The sequence below is a fragment of the Manis pentadactyla genome, chromosome 5, assembly GCF_030020395.1.
Source record: "Manis pentadactyla isolate mManPen7 chromosome 5, mManPen7.hap1, whole genome shotgun sequence".
Taxonomy (NCBI): Eukaryota; Metazoa; Chordata; class Mammalia; order Pholidota; family Manidae; genus Manis; species Manis pentadactyla.
Window position 1 is genome coordinate 57660292 of NC_080023.1, and position 12739 is coordinate 57673030.

A 12739-nucleotide genomic window follows, 5' to 3' on the forward strand; every position below is an offset into this window, starting at 1 on the left:
TTATTATAAGCAAGGCTAAAATTCAAATTTGATTCTCTGAATCTGCAGAATATTGATCTGCTTCACAATGGTTCTCTGTAAGTCTCTTTATTTGTTTTACAGGTTAGTTGAAGGAAAAAAAAAAGCAGAGATAACATTTTGGAAGGACTAACTGGTAAGCCATTGTAGTTTCTGCTTCATCATTTATGTATTGGAACAGAGCAAAGATACAGATAATTTCAATGGTACGTACCCAGCAGTCATCTGCACTTGGCACTGACATGTGTTTTTGTACTTTTATTTGCATAAAGGGGTACCCGGTGTTTTGTAGCCAAACTAAAACTAAATGCTGAAGTGACAGTGACAATATCCAGTGTAGGACTTCCTCATCTTAAAGTTCCTCAGTTTAAGGTCCCTGCACCTTAATCCATACAGGTTGACATTGCCTGGATTTCTGTCACCTTCTTCTCCCATGAATGAAGGAGCCCATTTATTTAACAAAAGTCAATGGAATACCTACTGAGCCACTGACTTATATAAACTCAAGCTAGTTGAATGGAAGAAATAAACACAGACAATATCCACACTATGATGTGGTAAGAAAATCATATCACAAGTTTAGCAATTTTTTAGGATTTCATACCATAGGTAGAAGGAGATATACTGATGTTTTCAAGGTTGTGCCTAAATGAAACTAGCTCACATTTACTCAGTGCAGCATTGAAGAACCAAAGAATATTTACTGACCCTAACTAGGGTTTAGATTTTTTGTCTTTTAAATCTATGCCTTATGTCTCATAATTCTGTATTTCACTCTTGAAATAAAAATAATCATTGTTAATCCTTGAATAAAGGTTTCTAAATTTACTCTATTAAGGTATCCATTTTAAGGACAATAAAAGAAGGAGAAGAATGAAATTATTCTAGAAGATTTAGTCATAACCAAAGCAGAAGCCAGGAATGATCACAGGGAAACATTTCTCAGAGGATAATTTAATGACAGTACTAAAAGATGACTAGGAAAGGTGTTATTAGCTAAGACCTTGTCTGAAACCCACTGAATCCCTGGTCCTTTTGAAAAATGATTAGCCCTTCTTTTAAGACAGGTTTTAAAATTTAAGAGAAGTTCTGAGCAGCACAGCTGAAAGACAAAAAGAACACAGACCTAGCACAAGTCAAGATTTCTCTTCATAGGCAAAGGAGTGAGGTAAGGTATCAAATCTTTGCTTTTATTTTTTAAGTCAACTCTGTGGGATAAACTAGCAAATCACCCTAAATGTTTATGTAGGTCAGTGATTTGAACTAGGGCAGGAGTTTTCACATCTAGAGAACAAGTAACAATATGCTCGCATGAGTTGCACTATAAATCAAAATTACAGTTTAATTTTTTTAATGTCCCCAAATTAGAAGAAAAAATTGACTCAGTTGTTTTAATATATTGTAATGTTGTTAGACTTCTAAATGGAAATTATCTAGTATTGGACTGCTACTGCCAGATCTTCATTGCAGTATTTTTACTACTACATTAAATAGACATTACAACTGTTTTCATAACAAGGATTTAGTTTATTAACCCCAATCATGGCCTCCCATGTTCCAAAGGATCCGCTCCCTTCAGTGTAGAACAGCCAAAGGATTTAATTAAATTGTATGACACCAAATGAGTCGTTTGGTCAAGCTAAAATGATAAGCAAAAAATTTAATTTTTATAAATAGCTGCTCTGAAAAGAAAGAATGAGGTCTGTTGTAGATATTTATAAATCTGTTTTATTTTAAATCCTCCTATATGTTATTTAAATCCAACTACTCTTCTGATTGAACAACACCAATTATTGTTACCATGATTTTTACATAGAGAGGCTTTTTAAAGCTATATTACACCACTTACTTTCTAGATATTTTATCTGCAAATGATAATTATAACTCCTCTTGGGCTACTGGGAGCCACAATGTCAGGCATGGTAAGTGATTTCATGGTATAACTAAAGTCATTGCATGAAACCTATAACAAAACCTTTTTTTAACCATTTCTGTGTATTTTTGTTTTTTTAGCTTATCCCACAGCATCTTATGTCTGGAAGCAACAGCAATGAGGTTAATTAAAATACTTAAAACAATATCCTCCAGTTTCTTTTGTTTTTGCTTTTGTTTTTTTTATGGAAACCCAGTGGGAAAGAGATAAACACCTTCCATTGATTTATCCTGCATTCCTATCCACTAGCCCTTATATCCAAATATATTTCCAATGTTCATGTTTTGTAAACCAGGTTACTTCTAGGGTATTATTTGCTTCCTCTGTTTGATTAGAAATTCTTTAAAGCTGGAGAAAGGATCTTGAATATTGTTTTGTTCTGCCAGCACCTAATACAGGCGTTATAGTTGTTTAAGAGCATAAAATGACTTACTAAACCACTGGAAGAGGCTGAAGTTGTGCAGTCTTAATACACAGCAAGAAGAGGTAGTTAAATCCCAACCTCTAATCACTGTAATTTAGTGTAAGCTTAATGAGAAAACATCTTACCTCTAATAGGAAACTATGATCGGTCAGCTCTGATTTGTGCTATGTTTTCAGTAAACATTGTTTTTAATAGTCTTAGCATGTGTAGAATCTTCTTTTCATATTATCTTTCCTTTTCTAGTTACTTCTGAACCTTAGTGCTTAACTTCAGCTACTACAGCTGCAGGTACCTCTACCTCAATCATTTTAAGAATATTTTTCTACTGCTCATTTCTTAAGGTATTTTGTATGAGAACAAAATGCTTTCTGATTCCAAATCTGAAATCTCAATTTTTGAATTTATTAATTTTTCCTATATATTTTAATGACCATTTGTTTGAACACCAAGGCAAAAGCTATATAATCTGATTAACATTTATTTCTTGAGAACCTGGTATATGCCAGGGACAAATTCTCACAACTATGAGATAATTAACTATTTTGCACAAAGTTATACTCAGCTAACTGGTTAAAAAAAAAAAAAAAGATTTGAAATCATTCTGGCAACTGCAGAAGCCGTACTCTTTATCTCCCTCATTCTGCCCCCTATTTCTCATGACCATTGGGAATTTAGCATTGGTCATGCTATTTGCATAGCTCATAATGTGCCAAGAAACCTCTTTTTGTACAATGTAGCAATGGGAATATAGAAATTGTTTACATTTTGTCTTTCTTGCTCAGGACTGATTTTAAATTCTTTCTGAAGTGAAAGAGAAATGCTTCCTTTCTTTTGTGTCCTTCCAGGGCCCATTTAATGCATGGATTCCTCCTTTCTCTGGCATTCTACAAAGCAGCATGCAAGCTCAAATGCCAGGACTCTCCCAATTTTCTTGACACTAGACCACCTTACTGCACTGTTCCCAAATCAGATGCCTCTCCTAGGACAGATCAATTTTGTCCAGAATCCCAAGTGGGACAGCTGAACCCCTCAAAGATTCAAACACCTCCACAGACCCAGCTGGGCCTTAATCACATTTAGTCTGGCCTCTTCCATCTTATTCTGAAGAGAGATTATGATTGTTGGATGTGAAAATGAATACAAACCAGCTTTGATACAACACAGAAGTTACTGAGCAAGAGTTTTCTCTCATATGTTCTACCATCATTGGAAGCACTTTCTTATCTTTTCTGATTTTTAAAGTGAATAATGCCATTTAAATCAGCTATTTCCAGGAACACAGTTAAAACATATCTTGGAAAAGATAATAAGGGAAATTTCATCTTAAAAATAGGCAATTTCTATTAATGATGGTACATAAAATATGACACCTTTTATGTCATAGAAGTCTGCAAATACAAATTATAAATTTATATGTCTAATAACAGCTCTGGAATGCTAAGTTAAAAAGTCAAGTGTTCCTTTTTGGCAGGTTATGCCTTACCTGTTCTCCAAAATGCCTCCAGAGCAGGCACAGCTAAATGATTATAATACCATAACCCCTACAGAGAGATGGCTACATACACTCTCTACTGAATACTTTGTTGTGTATTTCCTATACCGGGACTATAAAAACCCACACAATGATATAACTGTCTGGAGACCACCATTCCTGGGCTGTTACTAGTTTGTTAGTGCTAGGCTCGCTTTATTAACTCCTGAAGAAAGACCAGCTAAGGAGAATCCCCAGGACCCATGAATTTCCAGAGAATTACTGTATTGGGAAAAAAGAAGTTCAACAAGTCCTATGTCCCATCCTCTCAGCATCTAAAGTGCTAGCATTTGGGAACAACTCAAGAGAAATACCATGCACTGACTTTGCCCAACCCTAAATTTTATTTCAGAGGGAGATGCATTAAACTGATGACATGATATGATGTAGAGATAAGGAACACTTGCCTACATTACTTAGCGGTTATGAAATTCTACTCAAAACATTTCCAGGTTCTTGTATATTTTCAATGTAGCTCTGTAGTACAATCAAATGGTGGTAATTTCCATTACATATGAGAACTTTCTTTACAAATGAATGTAAACTAGTAGAAGCATCAGAGCAATATGGAAAACCCTCTCATGATTAGGCTAACTGATTTTATAATATCCTGAGCTTGAAGAAATAGGTACATAGATCAGTTACATCATTCATCAGCAGAGTACTGACCGTTTCACAAAAATTTACACCACTTGGCTCTACTGTAATCATAAATATGTAATTTTTTTTCACACCCTCATTAAAAAACAGAAGTTACTTCTAGGCATTATCTCATTCTTTGCCATAGCATTTACAGAGTTAGGTATATGACAAGTGGATTACTTCATTTTAAAGATCAAGAAACTAAATCTTAATGAGATTAAATTCCTAATCACAATGAAAGTAAATTGCTGAATTAGAATATAATTCTTCATGTTCCTTTAACCACTAAAACAGTGAATCTCTGCCTTGGCTTTACATTAGAATCTGTAGACGGAATTTTGAAAATTAAAAATGCCCTGGATCTTACACATGCCTAATGAATCAAAACCTCAACACCCTGTGAATAGATCCTACATATGATTATCTGCTAAATTAGTTATAGATGATTTTGATTATTATCCAGGATTAAGAATCACTGCACAAAATACACTTGTCAAACCCTACAGTATTTTAAACTCATATCTAATATAGTCTCTTATTTAATTACACAAGGAAACGAAACAGCATACAAAACTCTCTGTATGTACTATAATCCCCATTTTTTATAATCACATATATAAATATACATAGAATAAGTGGAAACCAGTACATGATAATGTGGGTGGTAAAGGTGCAGGTGATTTTATTTCATCCCTGCCTATTTCAGGAATTTTCCAAATATTCTAAAATGCATATGGGTTGTAAAATGACAATTATTAAAAGCAGCAGAACTCTTGACATCTAATACCAATCCTGATGAAAGATCATTCCCAGAAAATATTAGAAAATGCTGCATAGACTATCCTCTTCTTAGATATTTGCAAAGTAATTTATATATAATGTTTGTATATAAAGTCTAAAATTCTTATATAAAGTCCAAGATGCTCCTTTAAAAAAGCCTGTAATTTCGCTGAACTTACTGCTTCCAAAATATGTTGGACCAAGCAACCCTGAAACAAGTTCCAGTATCCTGTGCGATACAAATTATTTCTAAAGTTTGGGAATAACTGCTTTATGCACTTTTGTTCATAAAATTGCTAGATATAATTCAGCTTTACAGTAATATTGACATTTGAGGACTTTTTTTAAAAATGGCCTATGCTGATCTAAAGGAAGCTCTTACAGACTTTTCTGTTTACAAATAGATGCTTCAGTACCACCGGTTTACATGTCCTGTCAACAGCCTCAACAAGCATCACACAGTCAACTGCACAAACAGAACAGCAGCTATTTGAGGAGCAGCTACTTCTAGTGTTTGATTTAATCTGACAAGTTCCACCTGAGAATAGAGAAGATACAGTACATTTTCAGAGAAGAGAATATCTGAGTAGATTTAGTTTGAAAACTAAACGGCTTGAACTGGACTGGTGGTCATGAAGGATTAGCTTTCTCCTAACACATCACTAGTTTGGAAATGTTCCAAGGCTGGATTTTAAAATAATGACATCAGTGAGTGGACTTAATAAAATCAGAGGCCAAAAACTATATCACCGTAGAAAATGAAGTTTTCTAACTTTTAAAAGTTCACTGGCATCCCTCTTGTCATATACACATATGGTTATTATTATTATTATTATTTTTTTAAATAATTATTTTTTATTGAAGGGTAGTTGACGCACAGTATTACATTACATTAGTTTCAAGTGTACAACACAGTGGTAGAACATTTATATACATAATTCTAGGTTCCAGCTATCACCCTACCAAGCTGTTACAATATCTTGACTATATTCCTTATGCTATACATTACATCCCGGTTACTTATTTATTTTACCATTGGAAGTCCTTTTTTTTTTTTTTTTTTTGTGAGGGCATCTCTCATATTTATTTATCAAATGGTTGTTAACGACAATAAAATTCTGTATAGGGGAGTCAATGCTCAATGTACAATCATTAATCCACCCCAAGCCTAATTTTCGTCAGTCTCCAATCTTCTGAGGCATAACAAACAAGTTCTTACATGGAGAACAAATTCTTACATAATGAATAAGTTACATAGTGAACAGTACAAGGGCAGTCATCACAGAAGCTTTCGGTTTTGCTCATGCATTATGAACTCTAAACAGTCAGTTCAAATATGAATACTCATTTGGTTTTTATACTTGATTTATATGTGGATACCACATTTCTCTCTTTATTATTATTATTTTTAATAAAATGCTGAAGTGGTAGGTAGATACAAGATAAAGGTAGAAAACATAGTTTAGTGTTGTAAGAGAGCAAATGTAGATGATCAGGTGTGTGCCTGTAGACTATGTGTTCATCCAAGCTAGACCAGGGCAATAAAACATCCACGTATGCAGAAGATTTCTCTCAGAACAGGGGGGGTGAGGTTCTAAGCCTCACCTCTGTTGATCCCCAATTTCTCACCTGATGGCCCCCCCCCCGTGACTGTGCCTGTCTTAGGTTGTTCCTCCCTTGAGGAATCTTACCCGTCTCTGGCTAACCAGTCATCTTCCGGGGCCATACAGGGAAATGTGAAGTTGATAAGTGAGAGGGAAGCCTTATTGTTTGAAAAGGTTAGCTTTTTACTTCTTTGCATATTTATGCCCTGTGGCTTCTATGCCCAGCATTTGTCTTGAGGTATCTTTACCACTTGGAAGAATTGTGATACTCGGTAAATTTGATATGAGGCACGAATTCTATTTAAGGGTTGTAATTAGGAAGGAAGAAGAAAAGCTATAGAAGTAGCAGGCGGAAGAAAACATGGGAAGATTGATTATTTCTTTGACATATCTTCTTGTAGAGTAACTTCAGCATGTATAGGTTTTAAGCTACTACTTAAATTGCGCACACACATTAACATAATAGGAGTATAGTTACATAACCAAAGCATATCTGTAATTACCATCCATCTCCAGTGAAACCAAGAAAACCAGTTAGGCACCTTAGGCATTTGTGAAAACTTATCTATGATATGGTGGATATTGTCCAACTGAACTTGAACAGTCTGAGAGAAATCAGACAAATTAAAACAACCCATTCCTGGGGACAGTTCACATGCCATATGTTCTTTTAACAGTAAATAGTCTGTAGTTGTAAGACTTTGGAGCGCTACAATTTGCACTTCTCCTAATTCTTGGTTGAGTTCCAACAGTATAGATCCAGTCAAATTTGTTGTTTTACTGTATGCACGGGCCAGCTTAGATATCTCCTTCCTCATTCCCATGGCAAGTCCAGGAACTGGTGGGATGAGTGCATCTACAGCTGTAGCAGTGCGTGGATCTTTGTTGGGGTTTTTTGATGATCATCTTCTGGCATGAGTCTTCCAGAGAGTGCTGATGTTGGAAGTTCTTTTTCATATCGTATCTTAGTTCATTTTCGGGGTAGCCCAATTAGGCTTTGATCCTCTGTATAAACACAAACAGACCCTTTGCCTACACTTTTATATGCCCTTTAAACCCTTGTGTAGAACTCGTTGGAGGTTACCACACAGGAACTGCCCTTTTTTTTTTTTTTTTTTTGCTTTGTTTTTGGTATCACTAATCTACACTTACATGATGAATATTATGTTTACTAGGCTCTCCCCTATACCAGGTCTCCCCTATAAACCCCTTTACAGTCACTGTCCATCAGCATAGCAAAATGTTGTAGAATCCCTACTTGCCTTCTCTGTGTTGTACAGCCCTCCCTTTTCTCCTACCCCCCATGCATGTTAATCCTAATATCCCCCTACTTCTCCCCCCCTTATCCCTCCCTAATATGGTTATTATTTTAAAAAATAAAAATAACTCCCATGGTGAAAGGCACCTCTGATCCCTGAAGCTTGGAATACAATTCTATGACGTTATGCTGAATTCTGTGAACAGGAAATAATATTTTAGAATCCTAATATAAATTTAGGTAACTCGCTCATAACTAGATTTCTTTTAGTTAGAATGGAAAAAATAATTTAATAGTTCTGTAAACCACTACTCTAAAACTTGCCAAACTAAGTCAGAGAAAACTGAAAATTGTTCTTCAAATGACTGGTGGAAGTAATTCCAAAGGATGTTTGGTAATTTAACAATATTATTTACCAACTACAACAACATATGACCTTTCAAAAAAGCATTTAGTATAATATAAAATACATATAAATTTTAAGGAATCATTTATTATAAATTATGACAAAAATCATGAGAGCTAATCTAATGCATTTTCCAAAAACCTGACAGATGCCATTCTATACTCAATTTGGATATATATTCCACAATAAGCAGAACCTGTAAGTAAAGGTATACTTTTCATTAAAAAAAAAACAAGTTTTGAAACTACTTGCTTCCTAGCTGATTAAATCTATCAGTGCCAAATGCCTTTCACCCCAAGTTGGACTAAGCTGGATGTATCCACTCACTGCAGTGAGGGACAACACACATCTGGGGAACAGGGTGTCTTAAATGGGAAGGTATCGGAATGACTTCTCATAGGGTCTGGCTTTGTGTCAGGTGATTTTGGGGGCAGTTCAAGCAGTGGCAGTTCACTCAGGATTGGGTGTTCTCAGGAAGTGGGGTTAGTTCTATGACTGAGTAACAACGATTTTCACCTAAAAGGCAAGAACAGTGGAGCAAGGCAAAGACTGTCATTGGCATGGAAGCCAGAGTCACTCAGAGAAGCCAGGATATGAGGCTGCCTGTTATTTCGGTGGCTTGTGCAGTTAGCAAGCTTACAAAGTGATCTTGTTTTTGTAACACTTCCTGGTGTTTAGCCTTGATCTTATCTGATGTTGGTGTCTATAAGATTTTTAATGTTCAACAGAACACCGGGGCCTAGTAGAGAATGTGAGGAAAGCTCCTGACAGCATACGCAGACTTGTGTGTCCTGTGATCAGGAGCTGCTTTTCTCTAAAAGATTACTTTTGTTTTTAAGAATGAATTTAAAAGTTTAACAACTTTGAGTTCAAAACAACATATTTCACAAATTTAGACTTTTTTAAACTTCCCAATTTTTCAGGTTTCTACCAGGAGGACAGCAGCAACTAGCCTCTGATCCTTTCATAGTCACAGCTCTGGAAACTGCCGTGAAGGTAAGCTTCCTGACCACAGTTTACTAACTACTAAAAATCACCAACTCACATCCTACAAGGTTCCCTCACTATTGTTCATTTCAATGAAGACTTAACAATTATTTACCCATCAACAATTATTACTTCTTCCCCCTGTAATCTTTTGCCAGTCAGGATTCAATTCACTCAATTCATCAAACATTTATTGAGCAACTACTATATGCCAGACACTCTCCTAGGAACACTCACTTAAAACCAGGTTTAAGATACACCCAGGTTTACTGATATATATTTGTAATCTTTCTAAAGCATAGATTATAACCTAGAAAACTAATAAAGCATTTACTTCTTTAATAAATTCTTTGCTTTGCATCTCAGTCCTGTTGTTTTATATTCTTCCCAATTTTAAGCTTGTACTTGAACCTATAACCACTTTGTTTTCTTTTTTATTCTCTATAGCCATCAGGAGGAATGACACCATATTTACAAAAAGAAATGATAAACTTTACACATACCAGCGGAGGGATTTTTATTCCTTCAACTTCACAAAAACCCAGCACAATACATTTTTTTCTTTTGCTATAGACCCAACTACTACCCCAGAGCTCATGGAAGAGAAAGCAAAGTAACCCAAGAGTCATTTTATGTAAGAAATTATTGTGTAATAGAAAAAGAGAGATAAAATTAGTGCTTAACTTGTGGGACTTAGTCATGGAAATAATGAAAGTGTCCATGGTATTGTAGAATATATGGTCTTAACATTAAATAAAAAGGCCAATAAATTGCTCAAGGATAATCAATTAATCAGACTATAATTTAATTTTGATTTAATAAGAGCTTCTTATGAATGTCCTTTTCTTACTAGGCCAAGACTAACAGCCTAAAGGAACCATAAGATGTTGTCCTAATCGTTTAGAGTCTTTGGTAGGTATTTGCCAAGAAGCATGCATTAAGTACCAAGCATACCCTCAATTAAAAGAGAAAAACACTGTCAGGAAAATTATGAAGAATGAAAAAAATCAGTTACTTGTCATAAACCTGGTATTAACTCTGAAAACACAAATAATAAATTTACTAGGTCCATGTAAAACACATTCTACAGACACTGTATGTAGAGTCAGTTTTCCCAAATCACCACTCCACTTTGCAAGCTGAAGTTGTAATAATGCCAATACATCTACATTAAATTGAAATTAAATAAAGTCTCAAAGTGATTTTAGAAGTTGCACAATCACATGGAAATTTAAAAATCACATGGCTTTTATACCAAACAGAACCTTAACTAATTACATAATCAATGGGGTTAGCTGTGAGGCTAGTGGGTGTTTGATCGAAGGCAGGCTGGGATGGCACCAATATGTGAAAAAATGCACACTAAAAAAAACAATTTTGTCTGAAGGGAAAATTAAAAGGTAAAGTTTTTTGACATCTCCCTGATGCCTATGAGTCTCTTCTGGTTCCTGCTTCTATGAAAATGATTACTCAGCATTCTCTACTCTGGGGGGAAAAACGTCTATAAAAATGCTATCAGACATGAATAGTTTTAACATCTCTTCAGAAAAGTCTCTTCTATAATGTCACACTTTGCACAATGCAAGTTAATGCAAGTCATTGAATGAGAAATCATAAAGGGATTTCAGGTTAGTATGACCTTCATTCTATCTGGCATCAGTGCTAGAGGAAGTAGTTTTCTATTCCTTTATTAAACAATTTTAGAAAATATCTGGGGAATTGTACTCTAAATAGTTTAATCATACTAAAATGCTTTTCTATCTTATTTTTTAGAGAAAAAGATGTGGCACAACTCTGGATATCATTTTAGGCTATTTGCTTCCTCAGTGTTAATATCAGTTCTTTGAAATATACAAAATATTATGGCTCTTCTGAATTTCTTTTTACTTATAAATAGTATCATATGAATAAATAATAAAATAATGCAATCATTTAATAAGTCCTGTCTTTACAAAATTATATTTCTTTTCAAATATCCTATCATTGCATAATCTAGAAAGTAATAACAATGAGAATAAAGCCAGTATCACTGAATCATTTGGATAATTGCATTAACAAAGGACTGTGCTGGAAAATGGTGTCATCAATGAGAGTCAAGATATACTGTCATTGGATTTATGAATGTGGGTGATTGAGGCTGATAAAGTTTCTACCTAACTTAGACATATCTCATTATGTCCCCCAGTCTAGATTCCTTCTGATGCACTCCCCATTAGAGTCAAAATTATTTGGTGGCAGATATCATGAAGTACATGCTCCCAATATGACACAGCTACAGAGGGAGATGTCTGTCCTCACCCAAAAGGAGAGATACTAAAGAATGTGAATGCTGGTTTGGGGAGGCAGCAACCTGGACAGAACAGGGCATAGATTTTGGTTATCATCAGATCTGACTTTCAACCTGGTTTTGAACCTTCAGAGAGTCACTTAACCTGTTTGAGTCTCAGTTTTCTCAGGTATAAAATATAGATAACAATGCCTACTAAATTCCTTTCTGCTCTTCTCCAGTCAATCCAGTCTCTCACTCTCATACTAGACCACTATTTCAAAAAAAAATCTATCAACATCTATTAATTTTACCTGCTCTGGAACTTTATATAAATAAAATCATATACTGAATATTCTTCTGTGTCTGGCTTCTTTTACTCAACACAATGCTTTTGTGATTCATTCAAGTTATGGCTAAGTTGTACATTACACTGTAAGAATGTACCATAGTTTCTCTATTCATTCTATTGAAGAATGCTTGCATTGTTTCCAACAGTGTTCATTAGGAATAAAGCTGCCATGAACCCTCTTGCACAAGACCTTTTGCAAACATGTTTTGATTTCTCTGAGTAAATACCAATAAGCGGAGCCACATCATAGGGTAAGTATATGTTACCTAAGTAACTGCTGAGTAATTTCCAATGTGGCTGTACTATTTTATACTGTGTCAGAATTCCTCCCCCTTCTGGCCAAGAGTTAGAATTGTCTTTGTTTTTAAATCATTTTCATGAGCTCCTTGGCCACACATCCCTCCAAAGTTAACCTTCACAGAGTTTGACCTCCATCCCCTCTTCTCTCTCAAAAATTACTGCCTGAATGTTTTTATTGTTGTTGTGACTCTAATAAGCACCTATAAATAATCACTGATTCCTATATCTATATTCAACC

The 12739-nt window shown here is 35.0% G+C and overlaps 1 protein-coding gene across 1 annotated transcript; it reads left to right on the forward strand.

Annotated features, from left to right (window-relative positions):
* Window positions 1-1928: 1928 nt before the first annotated feature.
* ODAM (odontogenic, ameloblast associated) lies at window positions 1929-10466 on the forward strand. The gene is given in 11 exon segments (XM_057503243.1): window positions 1929-1940; window positions 2032-2073; window positions 2619-2663; window positions 3221-3305; window positions 3308-3376; window positions 3379-3454; window positions 5443-5559; window positions 9520-9592; window positions 10031-10136; window positions 10139-10191; window positions 10437-10466. Coding segments are annotated over 11 exon segments (708 nt in total).
* Window positions 10467-12739: the final 2273 nt, after the last annotated feature.